General features: G+C 35.7%; 1 protein-coding gene across 5 annotated transcripts in view; it reads right to left on the reverse strand.

The window, feature by feature from the left end:
- The window catches only part of ROBO1 (roundabout guidance receptor 1), a 1,191,004-nt gene that overhangs the window by 1,018,015 nt on the left and 159,381 nt on the right, over positions 1-13,608 (reverse strand). For all 5 annotated transcript variants that reach the window (XM_044251144.1, XM_044251142.1, XM_044251145.1 and 2 more), the window contains exon 2: positions 590-726. In XM_044251144.1, the coding sequence (XP_044107079.1) occupies positions 590-677 (88 nt within the window). In that variant the 5' untranslated portion in view covers positions 678-726. The remainder of the gene's footprint in view (positions 1-589; positions 727-13,608) is intronic.

Here is a 13,608-nt window from a genome sequence, read left to right on the forward strand (position 1 = left end):
CCTACAGAAGAGTTTAAGTAAAGCTTTTTATAGCAATGTTATTCCAGCACCATTAACAAAATTATGACTTCAAGGGAACCAGTTTCTAACTTCACTGGAAACAATAGTAGCTATGGCAGCATGTTGCATTTTTATTCTGACATTGTGCAGCCTGTTAATTAACATGTCACTCCTCTAAAGGAATTTCAGGTTTAAATACTTCACTTCTTTTGATGGCCCTTTTCTATGGTACTAACATGCATTGTAATCGCTTTTCTTTTTGTGTTACACATTTCTTCCCTACTATAATTGTTCTTCCACTACTCTGATTCACTAAGTTAATCTAATAACTCTCTACATGTTTCAGCGACAGTGAATATTTTTGTCCCTTTTCTCACTTTTTCTAGGGAATTAATAACGTGCTCTGTATTCAAGAATTTTGATCCCTGAAACATGTCAGCACGCAGACTTAAGAAACCATTCACACAGACTTACACGTTTGAAAGCAAATGAACAATTCACAAGACACATAATGGAAAACGAATTTAAAGCAAAGAAAGTATACAGGTCATGATTCAATAAAAGAGTGAAACAGATGCTTGGCACTTACCTGGAATAAGCTGGGCCAGGAACAGGTGATCTTTTGACAAGCTGAGGAGTGATATTGTGACCAAAAAAGGAATATGTTTCCATTTCATCTTTGTCCCTTCCTTGCATTACACCCAGCCAGTGACAGATAGGTTTTATCTGGGAGAAAAAACAAAAGAGCAAATTACTTTTTAATGGTTAGCTACGTTGAGATAAAGACAGTATTAAAAATATTTTGTGAAAAATTATAGTTCAAGTGCATTTGAAATATCAATTTTCAAAATGATAAAATACATAAGTAGTTAAATACAACTTACACTGACTCTATTTTAGGATATACATTTGAACAGATACAGTATTTATTAATTTTGAAAATGCACATTTAATCAGATAAAATTAGTAAATAATTCATTGATTTTCTCTACCACTCAGGCAATGCCAGATACATGTTTTTGCTTTCTCACCAATTTAGTTGAATCATTCTCATCAGGACCAGAAAACTTTATGGTCCAGAAAACTTACTCATTTGCTAAGCAAATATTTACAAACAGCTTACAATGAACTAGTCACAATGCTACTTTGAAGATACAGCAGAAGACAAAACTAAATATTCTCTCTTCAGGTAGGTAAACAATTTGAGGCCACTTTAATTTCATCAACTTATAAACACGATAAGAAAAAAAAAGTCTATAGATGTTCTATTCTGAACAAAGCACTCAGCTATCAGTCATGATGGACCCAAGAAATATAAAATAGTGCCTTGCAGATGATACTTTAACAGAAGGCAGACCAAAACTACAGGAATTCAGGGGGAAGACTGATCAGTTTTGCTTGGGAGAACCAACCAAACTTACATTCAAGACATGGCACTTGAGATATGAGACGGTATTTGATAAATAGAAAAGGAAATGCTATTCAAAGTGAGAGAACAAAATAGCCAAATATTCAAAGGAAATGTGTGTGTGTGTGTGTGTGTGTGTATTCCAATAACACATTGATATATTCAGGGAGTTGTAAGGGGAGTTATTTGGCTGATGATAGAGTTTGCCATAATACAATATGATAGAAAACTGAAAAGATAAAGACAGGTAATGAGGAATTGCTGTAGAGTTTAATGATAGATAATAATATGATTCAAATTATTAAGAAGATAACTCTGATCAGAATGTGAAGGATATAAAGTAATTATGAAGGAAATTAGCGTGGAGGCTATAACCACAGTACAGAGACTTATAATAATGTTTACAAAGGACCCTGGGAAAGGAAAGGAAACCAATGGCTGGTGTTGGGGTCAGGAGTCGGGGGACATTACACAAGAACACTTTGCAGGACTTAACATTAGATTTAGGAGATAGGACATAGAAAGTCATGTAGTCATTTAGTCAAAAATACCTAAATAAATCTAGCACAATAAAAAGTGTAATGGTGTCTCCGAAGAAAAAGAAATTTCTGTCACACATTTTGTGACACTCAGAATGCCAACTTGAGAAAAGGCTGACCTACTTGACTCAGTAGGTTTATCCACACAAAGCCGTCATCAACTTGTCTAGGTGAGCGGAGCTGTCCTTGCTTTCCTACTTATCACTGTCCGGTTAATTGCCAAGTTTTCCTTTAGCAGAGCTTCCTAATCCGTCTTCCAGATACTTGCAATCACTGAACTTACTTAAGATATTTGCAGATTACTTCTTCTTTTTAAGAATTCTGCAAGCCCCTCCTGACTAAGCTAGAACCTTGCCTGCAAAGAAATAGTCTTTGGCTACTGTAGGTTCATATTTTCAGATGTGTTAACCATTTTCCTTGTCTTGGAGCTAATGCCTTTGTAACTCTCCTTCCCCTGGTATCCTAACATAAATGACATCACATACCCACATTATCTTAAATGTCTTATCTGTTTTAAGTGTCAGATGGGAGTAGAAAGTAGATTGGATTTCAGATCATTGCAAACCGAGATGAACAGTTCCACTCTTCAATCCATTCTCTGTGGTTTTAAGTTGTCCAAAGGCTTCTTCTCAGTTATCCCTTGGTGTTTCCTCTTCTAGTCACATTTCTCAGTGAGGTACAGATGATCAGTTCTTCCAGAGAAAGTGTATAAATATACTGCATTGTAGTAATTTCTGCCTGATTGGGTTTTGATATAACAGATACCCTGTCATCTTGGATTCTGCTTGCCTAGGGATATTCTCATCTTCCTCCTCCAATATTTGATTATTATGTGCACTAGATATCAGAGTCCCTGTTTTGAAATAAAGCCTAGGTCTCATATTCCTTTTACATGCATAAGCCGTTTTGCTTCAGCTTTTGATGTAAATAAAAGCATGCATGAACCTAGAGGCTGTTTATGATTTGATTATTTGAAAATTTAGAATTATTATATTAGATAAATGATACTTTAAAGTATATTTATTGAAACTGAGATTTTCAACAGTGGTTGGTTATACTCTAACAATTTCATTAGTAATTATATATAACTTAGAGACACCTCCGTTGCTCAGTCGTTAAGCCTGAGCCTTTGGCTCAGGTCATGATCCAGGACCCTGGGATCGAGCCCCCTATTGGGCTCCTTGCTCAGTGGGAAGCCTGTTTCTCCCTCTCCCACTCCCCCTGCTTATGCTTCCTCTCTTGCTGGGTCTCTCTTTGTCAAATAAATAAAATCTTTATATATATATGCCCACAAGTAGGCTGAGAGGCAGGTGGGGTGGGAGGTGGGAAGGTGGGAAGCAGGCTCCCTGCTGAGCAGAGAGCCCAAAGCTGGGCTTGATCCCAGGACTCTGAGATTATGACCTGAGCCGAAGGCAGAGGTTTAACCCACTGAGCCACCCAGGAGCCCCTACAGCATGATTTTTAGGTAGAACCCACAAATCTAAAGTGGCAACTACCTCATTTGCTTTGGACACCTATCATAATCGCTTGAAATTCTGATCTTCAAGAGGCTTGTCTAAAAATGAAAGTATCCAGGACACTTGGGTGGCTCAGTGGGTTAAGCCACTGCCTTCGGCTCAGGTCATGATCTCAGGGTCCTGGGATCAAGCCCCACATCGGGCTCTCTGCTCAGTAGGGAGCCTGCTTCCCCACTTTCTCTCTCTCTGCCTACTTGTGGTCTCTCTTTGTCAAATAAATAAATAAAATCCTTAAAAAAAAGTGAAAGTACCCTAAGAATACACTAACCCCTTATGTAAAATCACATATTTTGATATATTAATAAGACAATTGATTTTAGTAAACAATATAATTGCATTTGGATGCTGAGTATTACAATATAGTAATTCACCCACCATAAACACAACCCCCTATGAACACATGAACACTTTTCTCCATAGATGTATATATATAGGGCCTATTATCAAAGTACCAATAACGTAAATTCATATGGTTTTGAATTAAAGAAACATGACATGAGAAAAGGGAAAAACATTTACAATATCCCTTTCTGTTGTGAAATATTAGGCTATAAGAGTAAAGAATTATTTAATGTAATATAATGCTTTGAGGTATAATTCTGTTGCCTGGAGAGCCTGAATGGTGCAGTTGGTTGAGCATCTGACTCTCGATTTCAGCTCAGGTCATGATCTCAGGGTCATGGGAGGGAGCCCCACGTGGGGTTCTGTGCTAAGTGTGGAGTCTGCTTGGGATTCTCTCACTCCCTCTCCCTTTGCCCCTCCTACTTGTGCTTTCTCTCTCTCTCAAATAAATAAATAAATCTTTTAAAAATACATATGTATATTTATATAATTTTGTTGGGAATGATAAATCTATGGAAGTAACCTAATGCACTATTCTAGAAGCATAGATGGTAATACTAAGTTCTTGGGTATGAATCTCAGCTCTACCACTCAGATGTTGTTTGACTTTGGGCAAAAAAATTTAAGCTTTCTTAGTCTCCTCTTTCTCAAACATAAAATGTGAATAATAATAATAGCCATGTCATCAGGTGAGATAATATGCATGAAATGTCTAGAAGAGTGTCTGTTTCATCGCCCAATATCTATTAGTATTAATAACTCATGACTCCCAACTTCAAACCGTATCAAGTAAGGTTCCTCCAGAACGAAGATGGAACACATCTCTGATTTGTATTTACATGTTGCTTCACATTTGAATAGTGTCTGTTTTAGGTTTAACTTGTAAGACACTAGGGGTTTTGATTTCATTTAATGAACTTCATTAAGTTAAATTTATATATGATAAAATGAACCTCTTTACAGTGTAGGTTTAAATTTAACAAACATATAAGCTGTGCAATGTCCACCCCAATGATGATACTGATACTTCCCATGGGGGCTTTGGTGTTAAGAGCTAATAAGTTATATGCATGTGTTGTGCAAGTATGTGAGTTGCTAATGTACATTTTCTTTCTTTTTTTTTTTAAGATTTTATTTATTTATTTGACAGAGATCACAAGTAGGTAGAGAGGCAGGCAGACAGAGAGAGGAGGAAGCAGGCTCCCTGCTGAGCAGAGAGCCTAATGTGGGACTCGATCCCGGGACCCTGGAATCATGACCTGAGCTGAAGGCAGAGGCTTTAACCCACTGACCCACCCAGGTGCCTGCTAATGTACATTTTCAAATAAAAACAAAAGCATTGCCTGCCTGCTTTTGGAGGAAGATTGCCTTAAAGAGAGTTTTAACTTGTTCTACCAATTATTATGAACTTTCTTGCAAAGTAGAAAAGTTCCATAAGAAATTAATTTGGGTACATGCATGGTTCAAGAAAATAAAAAATACTTCTTTAGGCACACATTTTGGACCACTGAAAAGATCACAAACATTCCCTTAGCATATCAGTGTATCACGATGAGTACATTTCGGTCTCTTCTGAGACTGAAAGACTACTACCTATTTCAGCATAGGTAGTGCACCCCCCCCCACTCATATTTAGAACAGAAACTACATTTATCAAGGCTTTCCCTGTTACTAACCAAAATTTGCTCTTAAGTTACACTACTCTCTTATTTTTCCTTTTCAGTTGAAAACAAAAAGCGCTCTGGAAAACCAAGGTTATTGTTGGAGTCTCATCCTCTCTGCCTTTTCATCGTGTTCAGCGTCTATTTAACTGATTATCACCCGATGAGTCAAAAGTTACAACAGCTGGAAATGTTCTATAACACAACAAAACCAGCAACTGTTGATTTCCTCTGTCCTAGTCTTAGATAAAAGAAACAATGGTGGCCAGTGGGTAATAGGTGAGCCCAAGAGCTGGCTGGCCTTGGGAGATCAGTGACCAGAAAACACCAGACTCCTTTTGAATTCTGCCGATAATAGATGAATCAGTCAGCATTCTACACAGTGTAAGAAGATACTCTCCCTTTTCACAAATGAGATAAACTAAAGTTTGGTCTACCCAAATGGGACTATTCTCCTAGAGCACCTAGAGGAAAATCAATCATGAAAAATTAAAGGTTTCTACTGAAAACAGTGTTTGGAAAATGTTGGAAATTTAAAAAAAAATTAAAAGAATTTTTAAAAATCCAAAATTAATTTTGATGAGACAGCTATACATAAACAAATGATAAATATTTTTGCACAGTTAATATAATGGAGAGCTCTGTGCCAGGCAGTGGAGATTCATATTGCTATGAAACAAATCCACATTCTTCATGTTAGAGCAGCAGAAAATGTATTATGTATTTGTAACAAAGACACAAAGGATAAAATTGGCCATGGAGGAGGCTGATGATGGGGAGGGAACTGCAGTAGCCTAGGCTTCACAGGGTGTGTTGAAGTCACACAAATGCAGAAACCAGAAAAAGAGAGTGAGGAGAGACAACCAATGTGTGGTTAAATGTTGCTAAAACAGAAGGTATGTGTAAAAAATAAAAATAAATAAGACACAATCTATAGGTAGCACCTCACAGTTTACTTATTAGCCCATCAGATTTTATTATTATCAGGAAGATAATACATGAATTGCTATTTTCCATATGACAATATGAATTCGGAATCTTCATGAGACTTGTCTGCATGAATGTATATAGTTTGCACATATAAGTGAACTGAAACCAACTCTATTTTTCTTTCCATGAAATTAAAACATCAAAGAACTACAAAGTCCTGAATGCAAGGCTAATTCCAGGTTTTTTCTTATCAACAGTGTAATGACACATGGGAAGATAAAACTAGGTAACAATTACATAACTTGGAAAGTAAAGTAAAGTAAGACAAAAGAACCATGTAGAAGATTATTAATTTTTCTCATATGTATGATAAACTAGATCCTCCATAAACATCTACTTGGCTGGATAAAAAGAAGGTATAAATATTAAGATACTGCAAAGCAAAGGCAATGGAATTTGGTGAAGCACATAACATAGATGCCAAAAAAAGGAAAAGAAAAAGGAAATGCATGCTGCTGTTTTCAAAATATCCACCTATTTAAATAGAAAGCTTAATAGGAAATGTGTGTAATTTTTATAAATGGCTAATTTACTTTTTCTTTAGAGTCCTCTAGAATAACAATACATATATAGGTCTGTAGGGAGCTCTATCAAGAGTTTATTACAGTTTCTGTTTAGGTGGGAGTGTTTTAAATTTGAAATAATAATAAAAGGTATAGAATACCTTCTAAAAATGCTGATTTATAGCTTTTATATAGACAAGTTAAACTGGACAAATTACTACCAAATTCTTGTTAAGTTAATGTCACATCTCTAATAAAGAATATTATTTGGAAATAGCAGACTACATATACAAGTGGGGCACTTAAATGAGTGATGGGTATTAAGGAGGAAATTATGAGCACTGGGTGTTGTGCAAATGACATATCACTAAATTCTACTAAATTCTACTGAAACCAATATTACCCCAAAAGTTAACCAATTAGGATTTAAATAAAAACTTGAAACAAACAAACAAACAAACAAGCAAAGAACAGAGCACTTAAAGCACACATTTAAGGTTTAGGGCTAAATAGATTAAACATTTACACACACACACACACACACTTGCTTTATAATTAATTTATAATACCTTCAGCTTCTAATATACTTAGGGAACACTTCCCTCTTAGAAGAACGTAGATACTACACATTTAGTCAAATGTTTACATTATCCTAAATGTTACATTATCCTAAACTCCAAATTATTAATAGATCTTAGATTTAAAATGTCATTATTAACTTTCATATATGTATATATATATGTATATATACATATATGAAAGTTAATAAGAAAGTTTTTAAGAAAGTTAATAAGAAAGTTTTTTCTTTACAAAATTCATATATGTATATATATATATATGAATTTTGTAAAGAAAAAAGAGGAAAGGAAAGAAAAGAAACTATAAACAGAAGACTCTTAGGAAAATAAAATACGTGACTAGAAAATAATAGGAGTGTCACCTAGTTTCTTGAAGCTCCTGGATATGTAGGCAGAGCTATATTACTATTCACACTTCAGTTTTATTTGGATGGATCACGAACCCTATATCCAATTATGCCTCCATTCATTTCACAAAGACCAATTAATTCTCATTACATTTCCAGGAAACATACCATTTTAAATATACTGTGAGAAAACTCAGGGCATGGTGATAAACCACAGGCCGTGTATAAAGAACGAGATGATTTGAGACCATTTTGTATCCAAAATGAACTGAAATGCATTACTAAGTGAGGACAGAGTCAAAGAAATTAACATTTTAGAATTTATTTAGTCAATTTATTTAACATAGCCCATCTGTTAGGACCTGTAGACAGATATGTTACCATGAATTAATAATTGAGCGATAAAGTAATTGGAGACACACATGCCCTTAGAAGTTTTACTCTTCAACCTATACTAAATTCCAAAAAATGCCATGGAAAATGTTTCTGTCTGCTCAAAATCTGTATGTTGAAACATAATCATCATACCCCCAATACAATGATTTTAGGAGGGGAGACATTTGGGAGGTGATTAGATCATGAGGATGGCGTCCTCATGAATGAGACTAGTTCCCTTATAAAAAAGAATTCCCTTATAAAAAGGCTCCTTATAAAAAGGCGCCCCAATAGTCACGGGGAAAAGGGAAGTCTGCTATCTATGAACCAGGAATTGGCCCTCACCATACACCAGATATGCCAGGAACTTGATCTTGGACTTTTCAACCACCAGAACTGCGAGAAATAAATTTCTATTGTTTACAATCCACCCAGCCTAAGGCATTTGGTTATAGCAGCCCTAATGGAGTAAGACAGTAAGTAATTTGCCATAATGTAATAGATCTGCTATATTCCTAAAAACTTGCAAAATATTAAACTTCTCGTTGTTTTATACATTTCACTCATTAGGGTGCTCAAAGACACAGTGACAAAACTGAAGATTATTTAAAAGAAAAACATGGGGACACCTGGGTGTCTCAGTCAGTTAAGTGACTGCCTTTTTTTTTTTTTAATCCAGGATTAATTTAATTTTAAAAACAAATACAAGCTATCAATTCACTCTTCTCAACTCAACTGGACAGTCTACCTGTGGTATGACACAGAAAGGAAAGAAATATGAAAACAGCTCAAGAAATACACTAACAAGCAAAAATATATGGGGAAAGAGGAACACATAGTTTTGACTTAACTGAAGAAACTGAGAGAAGACTGCTCTACATAGGGAAATGTGCATCCTGGAAAGTCAGGTGTGAAAACTTTAGAAGAGGAATTTATATGACTTGAATCTCCCCCATTTCCTGAATAAAAACAACATCTTGTGGTATTTATACTTCATGGCTCAGACACCTACCTCACTTGGCTCTAGCCTTCCTCACTTTAGCCTTTACTTAAAAGGAGTCTGTAAAACTTGGGGATATAGCCTAAGAAGAAAAATAACCACACCCAATATTCCCCTTTCTGTGGCTACCTTAGACCTTTTGTTACTAGAAAATTCCTGAAGAAAATTTAAATATAAGTCTGTGGCTTTACTGAATCAAGTCCCCCAGTTAATATTTAGAAAACACCCTCTGTTTGGGCTAGTAACATCGTTGATGGTACCTATCATAGAGGGATAGCCAAACAAAGTCTGTGTCTCAAAACCAGTGTTAAATCAACCTCAGGGTTGATCTCTGAACTCAAGAGATCTCAGTTGATTGAGTTGATCTCAATCAACTCATGTTGATCTCATGAACTCAAGTCATGATCTCTGCATCCTGGGATTGAGCCCCCTGTTGGGCTCCCTGCTTAGCCGGGAGTCTGCTCTCTCTCTCCCCTGCCCCTCTCCCCTGCTCGCTCGCTCTCTCTCTCAAATAAATAAATAAAATCTTTAAAAAGAGAAAAGAAAAACATCAAAAGAAATAATATCACCTAGCAGTGAGGTGTCCTAAGAATATTATTAACTAACAATTTTAGAAGAAACATCACAAAGAAAGGACAAATAATTATTTTATGGCTACAAAATGAGAATCTGAAGCATTTGATAGTTCTCAAAACATTTCACATGATATATTCAAAGTACAGATTGACGTTTTCAAATGAAGTACAATGAGCAGCCTGAAGACCGTCAAATTAACAACTGCTATAAGTTCTACTTAATGTTTGGTCCCTTTTCAGCATGTTGAAGCTGGCCCTTCGTCACTGGTTTAAAGCAACGCTAGCACGGCTTTTGAATTAGATATTTTAACACAGTGAATTCCAAGAATTCATATATGCATTTCAAGATCAAAATATAAAATCAATAAAGACAGTAAGATGGTTGTCAACCACTGGCTGGAGTATCTTATTTAAGTGGTCGAAATGCAGTTATGTATAAAAATAAACTGTAATGTGCTATCTACAGGACATGATGAAGATAAACATCAGTCTCTCTACTACGGCTACCATAATCATTAAAGAATCAATGCCAAATTGAACTGCACAAATCCTTAGGGGGAGAGGGAGAAAAGAAAGCACAGCAGTAACTGCAGAAAGGTTCAAATCAATTTTTCACCCTAAACATCATGAAGTTCATTAGTATTGCTAACATAAAGGCGAAGGTAAAGACAGCAAAATGGAGATTCTTATCTTCTTTTCGCTTTAATTATGGGGTTGTTTCAGGCAAATTAATTTTCAGACTTGTTTTAAAAATTGTGTTTGTGTATTAGTGGAATTATATTAAGAATAAGGAAGTTTAAAAGATGATTTAACGTAAAGAAATGTTGCATGTAAGGATGTAACTAGAATATAAAGATTTAATATGAAGAACATTCCACAAGATTTTTTTTTCTTTTTCTTATTTTGTAGCTAAAAGGAAAATGGTGTACATCAGGCACTCTTCAAAATCAATGTTCAGATTCACAAAGATGATTCCTTCAAAGTATACTCATGTACACAAAGACAAAAAGAAAGCAATTTTCAAACAAAAGCAATTTTCAAAATGCTCTGCTCACACTAGCTCCACATTAGATGAATTCTATGCCCACTTGACCTTCAATCATATTTTTCATTTCATCATTCTGATGAAAATTAGTGGGACATATGATGTTTGGTCATCCTAGCTAAAAGTGAATCCAGTCGCAGACACATTTCTTTCTCGAAAATACCATCTTTCAAGTAACATAACGTGGAAATAAACATCAACAGCCTCGCTATTCTAAAAATAAGTGTTGCCTCTGATAAGTCAGATTTATCTTAGCATGATAACAGAATTAGAGGAAATTGTCTGGGCATGGGTTTGATCAAAGAAAAGTTAGATATGAAGCTACTCTGGCTTGACACTTGTCCCGAGAGGGAGAAATGCGGAGGGGTAGAGAGGAGAGAAAGGGAGAAAGCACAAGAATGAGAGACAGTAAGAGAAACTGAACAGTTGATTTAGCAAGCATGTTCTGGTGGCAGTTCCTGGGAGTAACAACAAACCAAGCGCACTGCAAGTGAGGTTAGCTATCTTCTGAACATTCTCACCTTTCAGAAAGTGCTGCCATGATCATTCTCTTCTCTCTGTTTAATCTAATTGAAAAGAAATGCCTGGTGACTCGTTTGTTCACTTTAAAGACCAAGACTTCCATTAAAGCCCGCCATTCCACAAGTTAAAGGTGAACAGCCCAAGCTGTGTTACTGTTCAACTTCAATAAATACAAATTTCTAATAAGGTTCTTTTTTAAAAAAAGTGTATTTAACAGAATATGATGTCAATATTAGGTTACCTTGTCTAAAGACAAAACAAAGCAAGAGTTTACCAAAATGCATGCGAAAATGACCATGTTCTGGTACCTATACTTCATTTATTTAATACTATTTCTTTGAGAACCTATTATGCACCATTCTAAGATTCCAAAATGAATACCATACAGTATTTGCCCAGAAAGAGCTCATAGTATGGCAGGGGGGAGCAGACCCAGAGAAGTTACATGTAGGGTGATCATTTCTATCACAAAGTTTAATAGAGTACTGTTCTATGAGATTGAAGCAATTAGGCTTCTGGCAAATTGGAAAATATTCACCACAGAAGTAAATCTCTCAATGGATCTTGAAAGAATGTTTAAAATCGAGCCACAAGTGTTTAAAATTGGAGAGGAACCGAATTCAGTACAAAAGTATCAACTGTTCAGAGGCATGGAGGAAGGAGTCTGTGTGTTTAAAGAACAGTGAAGGGTTTTATTTGGGTGGGATTTCAGGGGGTACGTATGTGTGAGACTGTGATTGGAGAGGAAGTTGGAAATATAGAACAATGCCAGAATGTAAAGAGCGCTGTGTGCAAACAGACATTTAAGCAGAAGTGAGAATCATGCCAATGTGGTTTCTGATAAAACTCTGTAAATCATGGGCAGGGAGCCTGCAAGTCTAATGATCACGAGGCTGCACAGGTCACTGTTGCCTCGTCTACACTTCCAGCACCACGGCAAAGTCTGCCATTTACCAGGCACTAAATATTTGTGGAGTTAATGGACAGATGAATGAGCACAGCAATATGAACACAATGATATGCACCTAAACTAATGTACTTAGAAGTTAGAAATACAAACACAAAAGCTATCACATTCACAAAGTCCATCTGTCTACGAAGACTGCCATTACGTTAGGCAAGAAATCATGGTGGCTAAAGACAGAAAACACTTAGAGCAACATCTTACTTAACATAATAACCAGAGTAAAATTCACTTCTTTTTCTGTTATTTCCTTTTATTTTCTAAACAAATGAATTTCAAATATGCTTCCTTGAATGTGTATGGAATCCTAAAATTAGTTCAATTCTATTGGGAGATGACTCACAGAATCATTTTTAAATGGATGTGACATTTAAATTAAAATCTATTACTTTAGGTTTGACTTCTTAAGTGCCCAAATAACTGTGTGGTTTTTTTTACAACTATTCATATTAAAGCTTGATATTAATTTCTAAGCTGGGAGTAGATTATACATTAATACTTACATGAGCTGCAAATTTTCAGATCGCTTAAGAGCCAATAGCTCTAGAAATATTACAACAAATGTATATAGTGCCTAGTTAATCTGAACAATTGTCTTCACTTGTATTGGGTTAGTTTATGAAGATATAGCAGTGGAGAAGGGACAAAGGGAGCAAGCATTACACTTCAGACTGGCTATTAGTAATGCTATAGTAAGAAAGACAAAGTAGCAGAAGAGTGGGTCAAAGGTAATTTTAATATGTCAACATGCACAAAGACTTCTAACAAAAAGATTCACCCACGAAGGGCTATGCATGAAAGATGGGGAGAAATTCTGTGACTGGCAATTGTGTTTGCATGCATTCTAGAAGGCAAGGGTTTTTGAAAGGCATTTAGCTTTCAACCACTCAGTGTTCCTGTGAATGTCCTCGGCAGGACCAGAAATAGAGGATTCAATTTTCAAAGATAATTGTGCCAGATAACTGTCTCATGCCTTTTCAGCAAGAATCTGATAAACACCTAATTACTAACCAAGTGAATTTAGAGCTATGTAGCTGGGCTGGTGTGCAAGCTACCCAGAAAGACCTGGCCATTCAATATATCAGGAGGGAAATGAACTTGGACTGTAAATTAATTTCATTTATTTGGCTAATGAAATCTTACCAACGATCTTATTCTAAACAAATAATTTATTATTTTAACAAAAGAGCAGAAATCTCAATGTGAAATCAATTATAGCCACACGAATAACTTCTCACCACA

This window comes from Neovison vison, chromosome 6 (genome assembly GCF_020171115.1).
Source record: "Neovison vison isolate M4711 chromosome 6, ASM_NN_V1, whole genome shotgun sequence".
NCBI classification, from domain to species: Eukaryota; Metazoa; Chordata; class Mammalia; order Carnivora; family Mustelidae; genus Neogale; species Neogale vison.